The sequence below is a fragment of the Sus scrofa genome, chromosome 7, assembly GCF_054392235.1.
Source record: "Sus scrofa isolate SSC_HxYL_T2T_F1_AM1 chromosome 7, Sscrofa_HxYL_maternal_Yorkshire_Landrace_v2.0, whole genome shotgun sequence".
In the NCBI taxonomy this organism is placed as follows: Eukaryota; Metazoa; Chordata; class Mammalia; order Artiodactyla; family Suidae; genus Sus; species Sus scrofa.
In genome coordinates this window covers 126090193-126103864 of record NC_139389.1, presented here as the reverse complement: position 1 = coordinate 126103864, position 13672 = coordinate 126090193, and the positions used below count along the sequence as shown (strand labels likewise).

General features: G+C 39.6%; 1 protein-coding gene across 34 annotated transcripts in view; it reads right to left on the bottom strand.

Annotated features, from left to right (window-relative positions):
• The window catches only part of UNC79 (unc-79 subunit of NALCN channel complex), a 261559-nt gene that overhangs the window by 11203 nt on the left and 236684 nt on the right, over positions 1–13672 (bottom strand). For all 34 annotated transcript variants that reach the window (XR_014811304.1, XM_084970070.1, XM_084970072.1 and 31 more), the window contains 5 exons: positions 10686–10775; positions 8455–8630; positions 7378–7564; positions 5686–5883; positions 3260–3337 (listed from right to left, as the gene is read on the bottom strand). Coding sequence is in view for 33 of the 34 variants with exons in the window: in XM_084970070.1 (XP_084826196.1) it covers positions 3260–3337; positions 5686–5883; positions 7378–7564; positions 8455–8630; positions 10686–10775 (729 nt within the window). In the remaining variant the exon portion in view is untranslated. The remainder of the gene's footprint in view (positions 1–3259; positions 3338–5685; positions 5884–7377; positions 7565–8454; positions 8631–10685; positions 10776–13672) is intronic.

The following is a 13672-nucleotide window of genomic DNA, read 5'->3' as shown; positions in this document are numbered from 1 at the left end:
TGATACATCAAGATCAAATGCGGTTTGCCCCAGAATATAAGGTTAGTTTAACATTCAAAAAGCAATCCATGAAACTCACTCTGCTAAGAGTCAAAAAAAGAAAAATCAAATGACAATCTTAATAAATGTAGAAAAGGCATGAGACAAATCCTACATCTATTCCTGACAAAAATTCTTAGCAGACTAGGAATAGAAGAGATCCTAACTCAGTCTGACAAAGGGTAACTACGAAAAACTAACAGTTAACATTTACATTTATTTAAGGCTTTCTTCCTAAGATCAGGAACAAGACAAGGTTTCCAACTCTCATGCCTTCTATTCAACCTGTACTAGAGGATCTAGCCAGAGCAAGGGAATAAGAAAAAGACATAAAAAGTATAAAAATTCAAAAGAAAGAAAGAAAACTGCTTCTAATCACACATGACATAATTGTCTACAAAGAAACTGATGAAATCTACAAGAAAGCTACTAGAATGAATGAATTTAACAGGTGGCCACGTATAAGATCAATAAAATAAGTTATATTTCTAAATACAAGCAATGAAGTACCAAAAATTTAAATTTTAAAAACCATATCATTTATAATACTATCAAATTATTATATACTTTTTATTATATAAATTCGACAAAATATGCTATCCTTGTATATGGAAAACTACCAATTATTGCTGAGAAAAGTTAATGAAGACATAAATAAATGGAGTGATTGATATATTGTCTTCACAGATTGGAAGACTCAATATTGTTAACATCTCAAGTCTCCTTAAAGTGATCTATATATTCCATGCAACCCAAATTTCCAGCAGGTGTTTTATAGGAATTGATGAGTTGATTTTAAAATGTATCTAGAAATGCAAAGGACCTAGAAGAGCCACAAAAGTCTGAAATGGATGTAAACAATTGGAAGACTTATACTACATGGTTTCAAGGCATATTAGAAAGCTATGGTAACCTAGACAACGTGGCACAAAGAGACAGATCAATAGAACTGAACTGAGTATCCAGAAATAGAATCATACACACACGCTCAATTGATTTTTGACAAAAGTACAAAGGCAATTCAATGCATAGAATTTTTAACAAACAATCCTAGAATAAAAGGATATCCATAAAAATAAAAAGTACTACACACATACACAAAAGTTAACTCAAAGTGGATCACGGTTATAAACGAACACCTAACAGAAGAAAACATGTATAATAACTAGCATAAAACACAAAGAAAACCATTTGTGATCATGGATTAGGCAAAAACTTTCTTAAATACAACACCAAAAGCATGATTCATAAAAGAAAAAATTGAGAGATGTTATTTCATCAATATTAAGACCTTCTTCACTGTGTGTGCTCTTCACAACACACTAAGACAATGAAAACACAAACCATAGGGAAAAATATCTGCGAATCACATATCTGACAAGGAACTTGTATCTTAAAATTCAACAATAAAAAAACTTGGTTTTAAAAATAGGCACATAATTTTTAACAGATATTTCATCATGCAGATATATGGACAGCAAATAAGCACATGAAAAGATGTTGAACGTCAAGTGTCCACAGGAAAATGCAATTTACAACCACAAGGAGACATCAGTACACAGTTCTTAGAATGACTACAATTAAAAATTAACTCCATAAAGTGTTGCCTAAGATGTGCAGGCACTGGAATGCATGCTGCTGGTGTGAATGCTAACAGGACACAATCGCTATGGAAGTTTGTTAACGTCTTAAAAAGTCATACACATATATGCCCCAGCAATTCCACTCACTAGTCATCCAACATACATGAAAGCCTATAACTACACAAAAACTTGTACATGAGTATCCCTAACAGCTTTATTTGGAAGAGCCTCAAACTTTCAGAAATAGCTCGGATGTCCATTAATTGATGAGCGGATAAACAAAATGAGATCTCCATATAATGGATACTACTCGGAAATAAAAAGGAATAATCTACTGATACCTGCAACACGGATTAATCACAATATACTTATTCCGAGTGAAAAAAGGCAGAAAAAAGCATAACCACTGTATGAATCTATTCATGAAACTCTAGAAAATGCAGACTCATCTATTCTGCCAGAAAGCAGATCAGTAGGTGCCTGGGGACGAGGAGGTGGGATACAGGAAGTGGTGGAACAGAGACTAATAAATGTGGGTGGGGACTATATTCATTATCTCGACTGTGGTATTGGTTTCAAGGGTATATATATGTGAGGACATCAAATGGTACCTTTAAGATATGTGTAGTTTTACCATATATAAATTATATTTCAATAAAGCTGTAAAAAATAAAATCACGTATGAGGATCCAGGTGTCAGTCACATAGTTTCTCTCATAGTGGTGACTTGGGCTAGTGACTGTCCAGCAAGAAAAGTTACATCTATCCCATGTGAACCAACCACCTTGCAGTTTTCTGGTAACAGCCAAGTCTTCCCTAAAAATGTGCTGCTTTTCTTCAGCACTGTGTAAATTAACTTGACAAGTTGCCTTTATTGAAGGGAGTCAGCCAAGGAGCGAAAAAGCAAGTTACAAAGTTCTAAACTGATGGTGGGCTAGGGTGGGGTGGGGGTGACGGCGGCCGAGATCACAGAATATAGAAGTGGAAGACAAGAAGGAGATGGAACGAGAAAAGGAAGGACAAAGAAGCAGTGAGATGCAGAGGTGGGATGATAGGAAGGAAAGAAAAAAAGAAGAGAAATAATAAGAGGAAGAGAGGGAGAAACCAAGTTCTCCTTCACTCTTTTATCTTTTCATCACACTAGGATGTCTCTGATGTCCCCGCATAGATCGCAAAGGCTTCAACTACTTTCATACCCTGTACAATGATTTAGAACAGTAATATGAGAAACTAAATTTATCTTAAAGTACCAGCTACCAAGTCAAACAATTACAGACTGTTTTCCTTAGTTTTCTGGATATCTTGCAAGGTAAGGTTCCACCAACCAATTTATATTATTCTAGGGTCATTTTCAGATCAACATTCCCTAGTGATATTTTAACTACTTGTGTTGCGTGCAGCGATGGTGCCACATATTTAACCCAGCTAGAGTTGGCCACAGTGGTGGGGCAAGAGCAAAAATGACACAGTAACTATTTGGTGAAGGATTGTTAAATGAGCCCAAATCCTCCAGCCCCAACTTGGAATGTTGAAATTAAATCAGTTTTATGTTCCTCTTTAGAAGGTACATTCAAAATAAATCCACGTTTGTGTTTAGAAGCAAGAAACGGTTCATAAAAATCATAAGGTTTTCCTACCTTGACAAAAATTGTTGAATTGCATTCTTGCAATGCCTCCATTAAACTAATCACATGGAGACACACCATTTCTACCATCTGAAACAACAAACATGAAAATCAGGTCCACTCCCAGTGTTATGGAAACAGGGTGCAGCCACAGAGAACCCAGGCCCTATGCCCGTGAGGACTACCTGCACAATGACCATAGGGGACCGCAAGGAGTGGTGTTTATTCACCTCTAAAACTTCAACCAGAAACTGAATTTCATGAGGTTTTGCAAATGTCATGCCTTGCTCATCCAGCTCGGGGCTGCCAGTGGAACTCAGGTATTGCCCTTGCTAGTCTGCACTGCACTGTGATTCACACCAGAGGATAAACGGCTTCTGTTTCCTTCATTTCCAATTTCAGAATTCTTAGGCTTAGGTACTTTTCTCCATCTTGATCCTTTCTCCACAGTTTCTTCACTTAGAGTGACTGGTTAATTTATTGCACATCTGTTGTAAGCTTTGCTTGTTGTGGAACAAGGCAGCCACATTACGACAGTACAAAAACACAATAGAGGAGTTCCCCTCGTGACACGGCAGTAATGAACCTGACTAGTATGTACGAGGATACGGGTTCGATCCCTGGCCTCACTCAGTGGGTTAAAGATCCTGTGTTGCCATAAGCTGTGGTATAGGTTGCAGACGTGGCTCAGATCCTGCATGGCTGTGGCTGTGGTATAAGCCGGCAGCTACAGCTCCGATTCAACCCCTGCCTAGCCTGGTAACTTCCATATGCCGCAGATGCGGCCCTGAAATAAAGTAATAATAATACAATAGAAAAGACATCCCTCATCAGAAATCCCTATGGCTGGATTTTAAACACTCCAGGGGGATTTTCCCAGATTGGTTTATGTGGTTTAAAAGAGTTTTCAGAATAAAATTAATTCAAATGTATTTGTAACATTATTTGTGCGAAATTCATCTAACAAATTCCTTTCTAACATTTGAATGTCAGGAGAGATTTGGAGGAGAAGTGTTTATAGTGTCAAAAACCTAGTGACAACAGAAGGAAACTCTGAAACTCTAGTTTAAATTTAAGGTCCCAGTTTCACTGTAAAAGAACAGAATAGAATACTTGATCTCTAGGTGCCTTTTTATTCCCAGGCTCTTTGATCTAATAAATGTAATTATCTCTGCAGTGGTCAGAACTGTTCGCACACCCTCAAGTTTTGCACATAAGTCTCCTTTAAGTTGAATAAAAACACCTCTGTCCCTATAAAACTGCCTTGTAACATCTAATTCTTTAAAGAAAAGAAAGTGCTTCACTAAAGGAAAAAATAGAATCCCCTTTCCAATTATAACTAAGAGAAAATGTTTCTTAGATTAATAGTCCATCAATCACAAATCATTGCAGAATGTCTTTTGTGGCACTGCTGCATTTCTGGGCATACTGGACTCATTATTACGGCATCTGCCAGGTCCCTTGCCCCCTACAGATAAGAATTCTACAGATGCGGACCCCATAACCAAGCCACCGGATGCTGCTTTCCCAGCTGAGCACCCTCTTCCAAAGCAGCAAACTGAACCAAAGGACTCCGTTGTAAATTCCTTCACGCACCCTCCAATCTTGACTCCGGGGGACTAATCCGAGCTTGTTCAATGAAGTAGCCTCATGTTAACCAAACCTCAGGTATTTTCCAATGAGGTGAGCCATCCACATTAAAGCAGAACTGGAGCCTAGGTCCTCAGAGGGCAACTCAAACAAGTGAGACTCTTTTCAGGTTTTGAGCCTAAGTGGAATTAACACATATGATTGATCTGCTTTAAAAGATGACCTAATTGGCTATGTTTCTTTCCAAATGGCCTCGACAGCCAAAAATAAGTCTTCCCTCCTCACTCTCTGACTTCATAGTACAAGACAGTTCTTCTTTTTTTTTTTTTTTTTGCTTTTTTTGGAGGGTTGCATCTGCGGCATATGGAAGCTCCCAGGCCAGGGATCAAACTGGAGCTGCAGCTGCTGGCGTATGCCACAACCACAGCAACATCAACCACAGTGGGATCTGTACTGCAGCTCATGGCAAGACCAGACCCTTAACCCACTGCACAAGGCCAGGGATCGAACCCGCGTCCTCATAGATCCTATTCAGGTTTGTTTCCACTGAGGCAAATGGGAACTCCCAAGACAATTCTTAAAGATACAAGCTCATATATACGCTTTCTTTGGCCGTAGACAGAGAAAACAAAAATTGTTTTGACTGAATTTAATTGCTCGCTTTGTTTTTCATCAAAGGTATTATGCAGGTAGAACATCCAGTTTATAAAATAAAAATTCACCAATCCATGTATATACTACTACAACTGAGGTCTTTAAAAAAAAAAAAATCTCCTAACATGAGGACTGAGCATAGTTTACACACTGTAAGAGACTATCCAAGAGGGGAAACTCATCTGTGAACTCACCACTTTGTTATGGGCCATCAGCTGAAGGATGCTAGGTGTCACCCTACTCCAAAACTCTAGTGCGGTCAGGATCGCTGTGAAGCTGAATTCATTCTGACTTTGGACATTTGTAGCTACGGCACTTTGTTCACAATATACAGTCCAGAGCTGAGCAAAGATAAATGCGTGGAAAAGAGAACACATGTGCAGCACGGAGGTCTGAAAAGGAAGAAAACAGGGAGCTGTTACATTCTAATGGGGCCACAGTGCTCCAGGGAGCCCTCCCCACTCGGCGTTGGCCTTCCCAGGAGCACAGCCAGAGTACATGTAATTCAAGAGGCTGAGGCTGGAGGAGTCAGCTCCAAGTTACAAGCTTGTGATTCATCACCTTCAAACGGTCTGCTCTTCACTCAGTGGGAGTGCGCTCAGAGACCAAGCATCTTTTCAGAGAGAAGGCACCTTAGTGTGCAGAATAAATCTACCCAGCCTCTTCCCCTTCAGTGAAACTGACATTCCTATCCCTAAACAAGATGAGGCAGAACAATCATGCTCCCATTTTAGGGTGTTTGCTCATCTGTAACATGGGGATAATAGCACCCTCTTCAAAGAGATGTAGTTTGGAGTAAATGAGATGACATAGTTGAATGCAGTGCCCAGCACTTAATAATGAGGCGACCACTAGGAGTAGTGACAACAGCAGTAGCAGCAGGAAAGGCAGTATTCCTAACTAGCGGTAAGTTCTGAGGGGGTGAGCACCTGCCATGTCCTAGACACTGTGCTCAAGACTTCTCATAGATCACCTCCATAATTCTCCAACCATCTCATCTATTTTACAGATGAAAAACTGGGGCTCAGAGAAGTTAAGTAACTTTCTCAATGTTGCAGAATTACAAAGTACCATCATTAGGAATCAAACACAGATTGGGTTGAAACGTTAGCAACTGATGGCCTAATTCCTTTTGCAAACACCACTCAGGTCATTTGGATGGCTGCTCTATTTTACTGCAGAATAAATTTATTGCAGGTCAGTTTGCCCAGGCCTAAATCCCACCTGTCCCCAAATCCACCCTGACCTCCTAGAATTTGCCTAAGCTCTGGGAAGGAATCTTGGCTCCTCATAGCTGCTTAGGACCAATGTGTCTAGTTTGCTTGCAGAGGCTCACAATTGATGCCTGCCTTGGGTTTACTTTACTTCCTTAAGCACAGCCATCTGTCTCTATAATTTATAAGTTCTTCTGTGTAGGTGATTCCGACATATAATTTAGTGAGTTCCCAACTGGCCTTATTTTCACTTTGTATCTTCATATATCTCCAGAGATTTGAGTTGAAAAGACAGTGCATGAAAAATTAGAGTATAAATTTTCCTCCACTTCATATTTGGTTCTAAAAACTGATCACAGAATTTTTATTATATTTCCAGCCTTTTATTTCTCCTCATTATTTTGAGACAGAAAAGCCTAGGAAGCTAACTCTTCCGTGCCTCCCTAATTTATCTTCATAAAAGTAAACCAAAAAACAATTTAGGGGGAAGAAAAGACAGTCTGGGAATTTAAACAACTTTCAATAAGGCATTAGCACAAAGCTGCTTTCCTAACATCCACAGGAGGGCAAGTGATAAGATGCATTTTCTTCTCAGAAGAAACATAATTGGCTGATAAGGGTTTCCATTAGCAATTTGATGCATATGGCTTTAATCTTGCAGAAATCACTTACCTTTGATTGCTCTGGAAATCCAATCAGGATGACAATAAGATGGTCTGCAATATGGGAACCTGCATCCAGAGGTATGGGCAGACACAGAGAGGAGGTATTGGGGCACACCGCGTTATGAGTGAGGGAACCCAGGAGCAGCCAGGACAACAGACGGATGTGGGAGACACACTCGATGAATTCTTTCGGTCTATTAGGGAGGAAGGAAGTGTCAGAGATGTTTCTGGGTTTTCTGTTTCTAAGCTCAACAAATGCATGGTGATGGGAGGGCTTAAAAGTGTGGTCTTGTAGGCACTTACATACAATAAAACACCAAAGCAACAAAGTGCCCACAAAATGAGAAATCTGTTTTCCTCGTTTGCCCCTCTAATCCTGGATCTGAGCTTCTTGAGCAAAGCGCAGCCTTTGGTGACACAGGATTAAATATGCTTCCACAAACCTGGCTGCCTTTCTGACTAGCTTCTCTTTCTAAACTCCTTCCTCTCTTCTCATTAGAAAGCTCTCAGAGGTCACCACCAGCAAGGAAGGAATAGAAGAGGAGATAAAATACACAGCTACTCATTATCCTGTTCTCCAATAATTTTCTCCCCCTGCCCCCCTCACCTGCACCCCCCAACCCTGCTCCAACTCTTTCCTCTAGCCAGGAAGCTGCCCGTGCAAGACCGTCAAAGCTGCGCCGAGTCCCCAAATAGATCAGGGGCCTGCACCTCCTTACACTCTCTTTCACCTCTGATGTAGATTCTGTTCAAGCTGCCACCTAAGCTCCTTGAAGGCAGAGGCTCTGTAAGTGCTCAATAAATACCTCTTGATTTACTTTACTAGTTGAAGAATTAAAGTGATAGTTCTAAGCTCCAAGTTTTCATCATCGATCAGGATGACTGAGGTTTTTGCACAAGGGCAAGTTTTACTGGCAGCATGAAGCACTCCTGTTCAAAAATGCTGCCAGGTCAGCAAGCATGGAGCTGGGTTTCAATTCCCATCTTCCCAAATAACCATAATCCACTCCTGCAGATCATTCACTAGCTCTTGCTGAGCCCCGGGTCATTTCCTGCCTCAGAGCCAGAATAATTAGGGCCTTACCCTTGTTGCATTGCAGAAGGGGGGTGATAGAGCCAAGGCAGATAGCGAATCACAGCTTTGTTATCTCTGTGGTTGCCCCGTGAGATTTCCATGGCTGCAATCTGAGCCAGCCCGACTTTGAGATGTCCACCAAATGTATCTTCATGAAGAGGTTGGGAACATGTCTTCATGTGGCTCTACAAAACCAAGTGGTATTTTGTGACTTTGTCAGAGTACCTGGGGACATTCCAGGCCACTCTTTAAAAAGATCAAGTTGTCTTTTCCACACCTTCTATCACCACTCCCAAGCATAAAACCCATTTAAACTTCTTTAGGGGCTTCCCACTATTCTTAGTATATAGGGAAAAAAAATTCCTTAGCATGCCCTAAACAACCTGAGATGATCTAGGTACTACAGATCTCTGCCTCTTCTTACCTGTTCATCCTTGTGGTTCCAGCTACACTGGCTCTGTGTTGCCTTGCATGACTGGCCTTCACTCAGGTTGTTCTCTCTGCCCAAAATACTCTTTCTGCCTCTCTTCACCTAATTAACCCTATGCACTGTTCAGATTTTAGCTCAAGTGTCACCTCCTCTGGAAAGCCTTCCTTGATTTCCTCCAGGAGGCTTCCTAACCTCCCTGGCTAGGTATTATCACCTTATCAGAAGCTCTTATGCCACTGTCTATCCCTTCTTCTTAGCAAATGTGAACATCACAATTCTACTTTAGTTTGTATGAAATTTTCATTAAAATTGACCTCTACTGCCAGACTATAAATTAAATGAGGGCAGCCACTGTGTCTGTTTTTGCTCATCATCAGATCCTTAAATGCCTAGGACAGTGTCAGGTATGTTATTAGTGCTTGGTACATATTGATTGAATTAATTCAGAAAAATTGCATTGCTCAGTGTAGCTTAGTGGAAAGAGCACCGAAGTGTGAGTTGAGATCTAGGTTCTAGACTCAGTTCTGTCCTAGTTAGTCACATGGCCTTAGATAAGCCACTTGCCACTTGACCTTTCTGATCTGTTTTCTAATATGTAAAATCAGAGTGTTGGATTATCTCAGCAATCCAAACTTTTGGTCATCATGGATCTTTATTACTTTTCTCTGTATTTTGAAAGTGGCTATAAAACTGCTTATACACCAAAGTCATTTCAGTGCAGGAGACCAGGCTCAGCAATTAGTCATGCACGTGTGAGAGAACACTAGGAAAGCTGACTCAGAAACGCTGGAGTTAGATATCATGAGAAACCATCAGTTTAAATTGTGATCCACTTTCCACCTAGCACTTGCAAATCTATCCCCATCCCAAGAAACACCCGGATCACCTGAGCAGACTCTGGACAGAGTTGGGTACTAAAGAGTTTTTTCTTTTTTTTTTTTAGGTGATGAACTTCTGCGAAGACTAGGTCCTATTTATCAAAAAGCCACAAGTAGCGCCAGGTTGCAGTCTGGCTGCTTTTCGGGCCATATTTGGATCCTCTTTTGCCCTTTGTCCTGGGCCTTCCTCAACAATCTTTAAGCTCCCTAGTTGACTCAGGGCAGGGAAGCTAACTTGCTCCCGAATTCATTCCACCCTGAGAAATAAGCAATAACCTCGACAACCTCTGGGATTCTGTCCATATGCAAATTCAATGTTGTTTTGTCTTTAATTATTTTCTTGAAGGAGATAGCTTTGATGCAGATAAAAACCATAAACAATCTATGTTTGCATAACGTGTACAGATTTCATACACACGAAAGTTTACAAAAGTCTCTTCCCATGTATTATTTTACATCAAACCTTGTAATGTCAGCAAAGGTAAATTTATTTAGGTAGGTTCATTAGACTTATTTCGCAAATAAGGAAACTGAGACTCAGGGCAGTTAAATGATGCTAAGTCACACAGTGAAAGGAGAATGGATTGGGGGTTACTACAGTCTTAGGTCACCCCTGACTCTACCACTTAGCAGCAGTGTGATCTTGAGCAGATGACTGTACCACCTCGGGCCTAATGTCTCTCTGTGTTGTAAAATGGGACTATTTTACCAGAGAGGCATTGTCAGAATTGAATAAGCAGCACAAGTAAAGGTAAGCACAGAGCTGACGATGTGTAAATCTCCTTTCCCTCTTTGCAGAGGCAGAACTCAAGTCCCAAGGCTCCCAGGACATGGGCTCTTGGGGCTCCAGGTAACGAGAAATTCCCTTTCAGCCTGCTTAATTCTCCAAGGAGGTCTCTGTTTGGCTAATGTGAGAGGGGAGGTGCTCTTACCTTGAGTTTGGTCAGCGTGTGCATGTCTGCCATGAAATCCAGCACTTCGTTGATGTACTGTCGCACACACTCCATCGCCGCCGTCCCGCACTGCAACACAAGCACACTGCTGGGTGCATGCTCTGAGTCACAGCCAGCATTTGCGCCCTGACTGCGGTGATTGTCTCGCTCTGATTTCTCGCTGTTTACTAATGAGTTGTTTCATTTTCTAGGTTTCTGACTCACTCCATTACTCTCAGCATAGTCTGGGATTGTCTGCCCCCAGTTTGAACAAAAATGGATAAGAGGTGCCTGGTGGAGAACAAAGAAACAGGCATGGCCTGTGGGAGACAGGCTTTCTTCCCCTGGGTGATTGAACTGATTTTTGTTTGCTTGGTTTTAACCCGGTTGGTACACAGAGATTTAGCGTATATAACGCCTTTAGTATCCGTCTTTATGACATGAATCACCTCAAGACAACCGTAACACTTTACCACTCCAGGGAATCTTAGGTACACAGAAAATATGTGCCACCAAATTCTACCACCATAATCTTAGGTAGCTTTCTCTATCAAAGAAAGTATGTAAACAAATATTGTGTTTTCTGGAAGAGTCAGAAATCCTTGTATTCAAGGGCTTACAACTTAACTTCTTGTACATAGTCAGTACACTATTAAATAGATAAATGTATTATTGTTGATTCTTGCTGGGGTAATTAAAGAAAAAAAATGAAAAGGGCATTTCCCCCACATACTAGTAGCATGTTTGAGCAGTTTTAAAGCGTAAAAGAAGCATCCTTGTGTTTCAGTTATTAAGTGGAATAAACCTGCTCCCTCAGGCAATGCCGTGAATTCAGGATTATAAGCAAAGAAAAGGAAAACAGACAGACAGGCTGCTACATCAAAGCTGTATGACAGAACCCATACATAAAACTGGAAATAACGTGGCTCAAAAGCAGGCCCTCTTTGAAGCCATCTGAATACTATGCTAAGGCCTTTCTTAGCTTTCTTTAGGAAAATCTGGAACATTATATTTAACTAGCTCGCCCAGTGGCTCTCATTTTCCCATATTCATGTAAATCTGCACAGCACTGAACTATATCACCTCCTATCTCTTCTAGAATGTTACGCCTGTCAGTTCCTCTGACAGGATAACAAACAGTAAAATAAGGTCATTGGCAGTTCTGTCAGAGTGTTTTCCAAGCATTTCATATGTTCTAAGGTTTGCTCCTTTTAATTTAAATCAAGTGAAGGAATTATAAAAGGTTATTGTGTTCCTGCTTTGGGAATATTAATCCTTTAGTGCAAGAGAGGATTTCCCCCCGGATTTATTCCATTTTCTCTGACCTTTCACACGTCATGCAAATAAGAGCATATACTCTGCTCTTGAATTTCTTGAAAGGGATTTGTTTCTTTCATAGGCAATATTTTATACCATTTCAACTAGGCAAATGTCACAGAAAATAATTACTTGGAGCATTATTCAGTATTTGTCTTTTAAGTTTGAATTTCAAAAAACGAGAGGAAAAAACTTACTATTATCAGTTACTTTTGCTTTAGAGGCAGTAACTACATCTAATAAAAGCCTTAAAGTACACTTTATAGTCAGGATAACCTCGGTGAGTCATCTACACTTATAAAGCAAAGCATACAACTGCCAATCCCCCTGGCTTTTTTTACTTTGCAAGCATAAGTATAACCTTAGTGTATTATTAAAAAAAAAAAAACTGAGTTAAGCTCAAATTATTTCACAAGACCTATATTTGTATTTCAATGGGAAAACTGATAAAGGAATTAAAAATATAAACCTTAAGAACAAGAATTGAAGTGAATCATATCCAGTTCTTTCTCAAAACTTGTATCTGATTTTAAAGTTACATTTCTTAAATTATTAAGATCTCACTTGCTCAGTGTAGACAACTTAGAAAATACCAATTAGTAAAAAGAAAAGAAAAATCACTATAATCTTTTTTTTTTTTTTTGTCTTTTTGCCTTTTCTTGAGCTACTCCCGCGACACATGGAGGTTCCCAGGCTAGGGGTCTAATGGGAGCTTTAGCCACCGGCCTATGCCAGAACCACAGCAACTCGGGATCCGAGCCGAATCTGCAACCTACACCACAGCTCACAGCAACGCCGGATCCTTAACCCACTGAGCGAGGCCAGGGATCGAACCCGCAACCTCATGGTTCCTAGTTAGATTCGTTAACCACTGTGTCACGATGGGAACTCTTAATTCCTGCTCTCCACCTCTGAGACAGCCCCTGTTAATAGCTCCTTCCAAACATTTTTGAATGCATATAACACACATGTATACACAATGTTTTATAAGATTGAGAATTTTTTCTAACATGCTTTCTAATTAAATCCATCATAAGCATTTTCCAATTAATTAAATGTTCTTTGAAAACTTGATTTGGTCCAACTAAGAGTCTATCTTATAGATACAGCTTTTATTTATTTATTTATTTACTTTACCTTATTTTATTTAAATAGTACCCTAATGTTGCACACTAATTTTGTTTCCATAGTTTTGCTATTTTAAATGTTGCTTTAAGAAATATATACTTATAGATAGTTCTTTATGCACTTAGAGACAATTCTGTATTTACTTTCTCAAACATATTCTTAGAAGTAGACAAAATGCTCATCAGCAAGACTGACCACCACCAGTAGCTCATAATAAGAATACCTGTTTCAACTTTATCATCAATAAGTTTCATTGTTTAGAGAAACCTGCTGGTTTCTAACTGATTTTAATTTTTATGTTTTAAAATATTTTTATATTTTATATTAATTTGCAGTCCATTGATTGCTAGTAAGGGTAAAAGGTTTATTTTGAATGGCTTACTGGTCATTGGAAAGGGTTCCATATGTAGATCTATAACTGTCTGCTGCTATTTTGTAGTTTTTGGAATATTTGTCTTTTACTTGTTGATTTAGATAAACTTTTACTTATTTAGGATATTATTTTTTAGCTGTCTCATAGGTAGCAAATATTGAGTTTTAAA